Source organism: Jaculus jaculus, chromosome 16 (genome assembly GCF_020740685.1).
Source record: "Jaculus jaculus isolate mJacJac1 chromosome 16, mJacJac1.mat.Y.cur, whole genome shotgun sequence".
NCBI lineage: Eukaryota > Metazoa > Chordata > Mammalia > Rodentia > Dipodidae > Jaculus > Jaculus jaculus.
In genome coordinates, this window is record NC_059117.1 from 76,064,709 (window position 1) to 76,072,933 (window position 8,225).

The window sequence follows — 8,225 nt, forward strand, 5'->3', positions numbered from 1 at the left end:
ATTTAGCAATGGGCTTTGTGACAACACTATAGGACCCCCACCACCAAAAAGCCAAGTGGCCCTAGTTAAAATTGGCTGACTGAGGGGCTGAGGAGATGGCTCAGTGGTTAAGGCACTTGCTTGCAAAGTCTAAGGACCTGGATTTAATTCCCTAGTACTCACCACATAAAGCCAGATGCACAAGGTGGCACATGCATCTTGGAGTTCGTTTGTAGTGGCTAGAGGCCCTGGCGTGCCCAATCTCTCTCTCTCTCTCTCTCTCTCTCTCTCTCTCTCTCTCTCTCTCTCTCTAATACATAAATAAATAATTTTTTTAAATGACTCTCTGAGGTGAAAGATTGACAACCACATGTTTATAAAACCTTTCTAATTTCCTCCTTTTACCAGACCATCTTCATTGGAACAGCTGGTTTGTCACAACATTAAAGGGATGAACAAATTGGGGATAGAAATTGGGAGAGTTCCAATGCAAACACAGGCTTTGACCAAGGATATCTTCATAATCGTACTGGGTCTATAACAGACGTGATCCAGATCTCGTTGAAACACTGGTCCTTCCCTGACAGACAGGCTCAAGTCTGCTTGGGTTGAGGGTCGATGCTTTTTTCCCTGGCTCATTTAAAAAGCAAAGAATCAGATATGTGTATATCCCAGCCGCCCTCCCTTTCCACCCCCAGTTTCTCCTGTCACACTCAGTTTGAACCATTCCACCCCCTGTCACCAAGAAGCATGGGGTGGCATTTTAAACTCCACTGCCCAGGTGACAGTCCTTTCTAGTGGTTGGCAATTTGAAGTTCAAAGTGTTGATGAAATCAATTGACTCAGATGGAAAGAGGACCCCAAGGGGCCTGATCAAGCTGCACACACACTTCAAATTTGAACCTGAAGACCTTTCTTCATGGTCTGAGACACACTGTATAAGTCCTTACAGACGCTCATGGTTAGTGTAGCGTGACAAATCAGAGATCGACAGTCATTTCTATGAAGGGCCAGAAAGTTAAGTATTTCAAACTTTGTAGAACATACAGTCTGTATCAGCTACACAAAAATAACTCCGCTCTGGAAAACTGTCATGGGTAATATGTAAATGAGCAGGTGTTCAAATAAAGCTTTATTTGCAAAACAGGCAGTGAGCTGAGTTTGGCCCTTGGACAACAGTCTGCTAACCCCTGTTCTAAACAGCTCTAGGTTTTCATGTCTCTGGCTCTCACACATTGTTTGTGGGCTTTTATTTAAAATGATCCCTATTTCTTCATGTCTCTGCATGAGCAGAAAGAAAAGGATGGTGTGGGGAAACCTTGCTGAAAGGGTTGTAAATGCCTGTAAAAGACAGAGGGAAGCAGACACTGTTTCTTTTACTGCCAAGAAATGTGAAATGTGAGCGCAACTTTTGAGCTGCTACAAACATAGCTCTCTATCTTCTCATGACTTTTTTCAAGGAGTGGGAGGAGGCAGGATGATAAATAAGGAGCAGAGCACTGCACCCTCGGGGCTGTCTTTACATTTCAGTCTGCTCTCTTCTATGTGGCCCAGAGGGTGTGTCTTCTGCCCCTAGAATCCCTGGGAGCGGGGAGCCCAGCCAAGACTCTGTTTCCTTTACCATCAGAACCTGAACATTTCGTTGAAGGGTGTTAATCTGTCTGACCAACACCAGTTTCTGTGCAAACCTACCTTTAGGTTTCAGCAGTTAAAGGCACTTGCTTGCAAATGCCTACTGGCCCAGGATTCCCCGGTATCCTTGTAATGCCAGGTGTGCAAAGTGGCACATGTGTCTGGAGTTCATTTACAGTGGCAAGAGATGATGGTATGTCTATTCACTATCTTCTCTCTCCCTCTCTCTCTTTCTCCCTCTCTCTTTCTCCCTCTCTGTCTCTCTCTCTCTCTCTCTCTTTTTTCTGTCTCTCAAATAAATAAAAGCAAATATAGTAAAATCCTAGCACTCAGGAAGCAGAGTAGGAAGGTCACTGTCAGTTCATGGCCAGCCTGGGTCTACAGAGTGAATCAGTTCCAGGTCATCATGAGCTAGAGTGAGACCCTACCTCAAAAAAAAAAGTCAAAAGATGGGCTGGAGAGGTGGCTTAGTGGTTAAGTGCTTGCCTGAGAAGCCTAAGGACCCTGGTTTGAGGCTCGATTCCCTAGGGCCCATGTAAGCCAGATACACAAGGTGGTGCATGCATCTGGAGTTCATTTTCAGTGGCTGGAGGCCCTGGCGCACCCATTCTCTACCTGCTTCTTCCTCTCTCTGTCTGTTGCTCTCAAATAAATAAATAAAAATTAACAAAAAAAAATCAAAAGAGAGCTAGAGGGATGGATGGCTTAGCAGTTATAGTACTTATCTGCAAAGCCAAAGGATCCAAGTTCAGTTTCCCAGGACCCACGAAATCCAGATGCACAAGGTGATGCATGCACCTGGAGTTCATTTGCAGTGGCTGGAGGCCCTGGTGCACCCGTTCTCCCTGGGCCCCTGGACTAAAGATAAACCAATGCCTTCTACCCCAGTCCCCTCTGAGCACCTCTCACAAAGTCTGAGTGACTTGGACAGAAATAATCCTCTCCGGCTCTCCATCACAAACAGCTTCACCTGAGTGGAAAAGGCCTGGCATCTTTGTCTCCTTGCTATTGGGTGGCATGCTCCTGCCAGGTCCGTCAGGGTTGGGATAACCCATAATGCCAGCTTTTTAAATTAAGTATTTTTATTTATTTGAGAGAGAAAGAAAGACAAAGAGAATGGATGTGCCAGATCCTCCAGTCACTGCAGACAAACTCCAGATGCATGTGCCACCTTGTGCATCTGGCTAATGTGGGTCCTGGGCAATCGAGCCTCGAACCGGGGTCCTGAGGCTTCACAGGCAAGCGCTTAATCACTAAGCCTCCAGACACTGCAAACAAACTCCAAACACATGTGCCACCCCCCCCATTAATAAATAAATAAGTTTTAAAGAGGAAAGATAGAATGCAAGCATGGTTGAGTACTCCAGAGGCAGCTAGTGTCTGGCTACCACTGAGGAGGTAACATTTCTGTGCAGACGGATGACCAGAAGAAGACAGCCGCACAGAGGAGACAGGCGCGTGTCAGTGTGTGGAGGAGGAGTGCGGGCCCAGCTGAGGCTGAGTAAGCGAGAGGGTGAGGTTGTTGGCCATAGAGGTGGCAGTCCAGTGACGTGGGGCTTTGAGGTGTGCATGAACACCCTGGACTTGCCAACAAAGAAATGAACCTCAGAACCACCAGTTTAAGCAACAAGCACACACTTACAGCTCACCTTGGGGCCGGGTGAGTCTCTGTTCAGGTCTGTGCATGCAAGAAGACCCTAGAGGAAAATGTGAGCTGATGAATCACAGAGAAGCTTCCCTCCCGATCAGCAGGAGGAGGAGCAGGCTCATCGCATCCCCCAGGGAGTTTAGGTGGGACGGCCGCGGACACCGGGCTTCAGCATGTACATGGTGCTGTCTTCCCGTGGGAATGGGGCAGGGAAATAGAGACGATGTCCTGGACAGGGGAGGATGCAGAAGCAGTCCAAGAGGTGCCATTCCCCTCCACCCCGGCAGAATGAAAGTGGGCTTTTTTTTTTTTTTTATATCGCCTTTACTCTTTATGTAGAACGAGGAATCTGTTAGTGCACAGGGTGTTCTCGCTACCGGCCTTGCTTAGGAAAACACACGAGTAAGAATTTTTACGATCACTAGTCATTGCATCTGACCCAGAGCCTGCAACTCATGACGCCCAGCTATAGCTTCTGTTTTTTATTTAGAAATTTTTCCCTTCAAGAGTTCATCCAAAGCCAGGCGTGGTGGCACATGCCTTTAATCCCAGCACTCAGGAGGCAGAGGTAGGAGGATCGCCGAGAGTTCGAGGCCACCCTGAGACTACATAGTGAATTCCAGGTCAGCCTGAGCCAGAGTGAGACCCTACCTCGAAAAACCAAAAAAAAAAAAAAGAGTTCATCCATTCCATGTATTTCTTCATCACCTAGCACGTCAGGATCTCCTCTCCACCTCCACATGGAGAAGGCTCTGGTATGATTCATATGTCACAATCAGCCGTGAGGACCGAGGGACTTGGCAGACCCAACTCCCCTTGCTCTGACAATTACCCCGGTACTGAAATAATCATTTAAAAAGTTACTGGGGGGCTGCAGAGATGGTTCGGCCATTAAGACACTTGCCTGCAAAACCTAAGGACCTGGGTTTGATTCCCCAGTACTCACATAAAGCCAGGTTGGGGCATGTTTCTGGAGTTTGTTTGTCACAGTGACTAAAGGCCCTGGTGCACCCATTCTATCTGCCTGTTTCTCTCAAATAAATAAATAAATATGTTTGGAAAAAGTTACTGGAGGGGCTAGAGAGATGGCTTAGCTGTTAAGGCACTTGCTTGCAAAGCCAAAGGATGGAAATTCAATTCCCCAGGACCCACATAAGCCAGATGAACAAGGTGGCACATGTGTCTGGAGTTTGTTTGCCTGTGGCTGGAGGCCCTGGCATGCCCATTCCCTCTCTCTTTTTGTTTATCTGCCTCTCTCTCTGTCTCAAATGAAGAAATAATTTTTTTTAAAAAAGTTACTGGAGCGAGGCGTGATGGTGCACACCTTTAATCCCAGCACTTGGGAGGCAGAGGTAGGAGGATCACACTATGAGTTCGAGGCCACCTGAGACTACATAGCGAATTTCAGGTCAGCTTGGGTTAGAGCGAGACCCAACCTCAAAAAAAAAAAAACAAGAAAAAAGTTACTGGAGAATGTGATTATTGGCAGAATGCAGTTGGGCCTCCATACCAGTTCCCCATGCATGGGTCTAACCAGCCCCTCCCTACATTGGCATTCTTCTGGAGTCTTGCATTGGGTACCTCCAATGGTGGCAAAGCAATTTTCCAAATCTGACCCTGCCTCCCCTTCCCCGCCACCATGTTCTCTCACTGCTGACAGTGGGTAGGGTGAATGCCACACAGCAGTCTCATTCCCCTGGTTACTTACATACTGGTTTTGTCTGTCAGCTATCACTGTAGAATCATGAATTCCCTTTCAAGGGTTCATAAATCACTACTTCCCCAAAATAGCGAAATGGTCAATTTGTCCTCACTATGCCGCAGGGAGCCCGTTGCACGTTGGGCTCTGTGGGCTTCTAGCAAACCTTCACCTCTGACTCTGACATTTCTTTTGCTGTGTACTAAGAAGTTCTGTTTAGCTTTCCTTTCCTCTATCCTGAAATTAGTTCTCCAAAATGCTTAGGTTCCTTCCAGGTCAGTCTTGGCTAGAGAAAGACCCTACCTCAGAAAAAATAAAATCACATTTGGATGTCGATTGGCATTTAAATTATTCCCAATTCCAGGCCGTTTTAAGAAAGCTGCTCAGAATATCCTGTGTATTTCTGGAAGCTGCTGGAAGTTAGCTGTGCACTAACTTCTGTCGGGTCTGTAGCAGGGATCACAGTGGAAATCAAGGCCTCTCTGCTCAGTGGACTTATACATGTAGCAGAAAAGAAAGCGTGAGCCTACACGAATGGTTTCACTTATGATTGATGTGTGTTTATAAGTGTGTACTTAACCTTAGATATTCCCAAGCAGTGTTCCAAAGTGCTTGTTCCAAAGCGTTGCTTTAGGTCTTGGGGGGGGGAGGGCGGCGGGGGTGTAAAAGCCCTGGGAGGAGGCCAGGAAAGCCAGTGGCCAGGGTGATAATGGCTTGTTGCAATGCAAAGGCACATTGTCAGTGACCCAAAATGACCAGATCACTGATCATTTTTCTTGAACTGAGCCCAACATGCTGTTGCTCTTATCAAGCCCCACGCCTCAACCTCTCTATAGCGCACTGCTTTAAAATGCGTGAACAAAAAGCAAGTTACTGAAGTAAACGTCTCCCATTGTCTTCAGAATGGTTCCCATCTTAGCCCTGCCAAGACATCGGACAGCGTCTTGGAAATGGGGACCCGTAGCTGTGGTACCTGCTCTTAAAAGAGTGATTGCGGATGGTGCTTTATTTTTTCAAAGTGCCTCCCAGGGCATGGAAGATGTCCCAAGGTGTTACTCACATCTTCTGGCTGTGAGAGACCCACTTATAATTCTGCAGCAATCATTCACTAAACATGCCAAGAGAATATCTCTTTCTTTCCACTGAGGAAGTCACTTAGTGTCCAAGCCATTGAGATGAACGGCCACCTGCGCTTAGTGTCCAAGCCACTTGAGATGGGGCACCTTCCACTTAAGGGACCCAGGTGGCACAAGAAACTGCTTCTGGGTAGCAAAGAAATGAACCAGTCTTCTATGCAGAATTAGATCCTAGGCTTAGTGTGGTCAGAAACAGCTTGAACTTGGCCTGGTCACTCTGGCTTGAAGCTCTCTATCCAAGATACCTATTCTGGGATAGAGATATGGTTCAGTGGTTAAAGGGATTTATTGCAAAGGCTGATGACCCAAGTTCAAGTCCCCAGTGCCCACATAAAGCCAGATGCAGTAGTAGGAAACTCTGGGATATATCTCTCTCTCTCTCTTTCTCTCTCCAATAAAAATAAAAAAACCAAAATACCCATCCTAATGACCCTACAGTACATGGTTAGAATCAAAGATCTAACAGAACTTTCTAGGGAAGTAAAATTCCAAGCAAACAAAACCTTGTGCCTAGGATACACAGTGGGCTCTTAATAACAATGGACAAAATTTAGAGAACATAGCCATTAGTAAAATGCATATCTGTAAATGCATTTTAAGCATGCACTGGTACTTACCATCTGACTGTAGGTAAAGAGAATGCCTGGCTGGAGACATGGCTCAGTGGTGACAAGTACTTGCTTGCAAACCCTGATGACCTGGGTTCGATTCCATAGTACCTATGTAAAGCCAGATGCACAGAGTAGCAAAGTGAATGTTGTGTCAGCCATGTCCAAGAGCCTTGTGCACTAGGCATCCACACTGTACGCCACATCCAAAGAGATGCCAAGCTGGGATAGTGCCAGGCCCTCCCCATTGCCGTACTTCTGTATCCACTAACTCCAGTGGTCCTCCTCTCTCTCTCTCTCTCTTTCTCTCTCTCCCCCCGCCAGGCCTGTCTGCCGAAGGTGGTGCCAAGCGCCAGGAGCATCTCTCCAGGTTTTCCATGCCTGACCTCAGCAAAGACTCCGGCATGAACGTCTCTGAGAAGCTGAGCAACATGGGCACCCTGAACTCCTCCATGCAGTTCCGGAGCGCCGAGTCGGTGCGCAGCCTGCTGTCTGCCCAGCAGTACCAGGAGATGGAGGGGAACCTGCACCAGCTGGGTGCCCCCCTTGGGTACAGGGACCTGCAGGCCCACGGAAGGATGCATCGAAGCTTCGATTTTGATGGGGGCATGGCGAGCAGCAAGCTGCCAGGGCAAGATGGAGCATGCATCCAGCCCTTGAGTGAACGCACCAGGAGGAGAGCCACCTGCCGAGGAGATGACGCTCGGCGCTTTCGCCCTCACCGGTCCAGGCGGTCCAGGCGGTCCCGCTCCGACAACGCCCTGCATCTGGCCAGTGAGCGCGAGGCCATCGCTCGCTTAAAAGAAAGGCCCCCTCTGAGAGCCAGGGAGGACTATGACCAATTCATGCGACAACGGAGCTTCCAAGAGAGCCTGGGGCAGGGGTCCCGGAGGGACTTGTATGGCCAGTGTCCCAGGACTGTGTCAGACCTGGCTTTACAGAATGCCTTTGGGGAGCGGTGGGGACCCTACTTCACCGAGTATGACTGGTGCTCCACCTGCTCCTCCTCCTCCGAGTCTGACAATGAGGGGTACTTCCTGGGCGAGCCCATCCCACAGCCAGCCCGCCTGCGCTACGTCACGAGTGACGAGCTGCTGCACAAGTACAGCTCGTACGGCGGCCCCCAGGCGTCCACGCTGGGTGGCAGAGGACAGCTGCACAGCAGGAAAAGACAGAAAAGCAAAAACTGTACCATCTCGTAATGGGACTGGGTCAGGGAAGGGGGAAGACGGGAGCGAGGAGTGTAAATTCAGCAACCTGCACTGTTTTCAACTTTCCAGCGCTTTGTGGGGGGAGGGGACTTGTGGGAGAGAAATGGGGTGGGGGGGACATGCTTTCAGTTGATGGGGACAAGACTGGCTCCGCTCAGTAGGTAGTCACAGTTTTTGGCATGTTGAATATTATATTGCACATTTCACTTTGGTGACCCAGTAGACTCTGTGGAGGTCAGGGTGGGTCACGTCTTGCCCGCCGTGGAGTTGGCCACTCACGGGACAGCACACGTGACCCACTCACTTACCGAT

General features: G+C 48.6%; 1 protein-coding gene across 3 annotated transcripts in view; it reads left to right on the forward strand.

The window, feature by feature from the left end:
• Prickle2 (prickle planar cell polarity protein 2) overlaps positions 1–7,989 on the forward strand; it is a 374,089-nt gene extending 366,100 nt beyond the window's left edge. For all 3 annotated transcript variants that reach the window (XM_045136095.1, XM_045136097.1, XM_045136096.1), the window contains one exon: positions 7,027–7,989. In XM_045136095.1, coding sequence (XP_044992030.1) covers positions 7,027–7,904 — 878 coding nt within the window. In that variant the 3' untranslated portion in view covers positions 7,905–7,989. The remainder of the gene's footprint in view (positions 1–7,026) is intronic.
• The last annotated feature ends 236 nt before the right edge of the window (positions 7,990–8,225 follow it).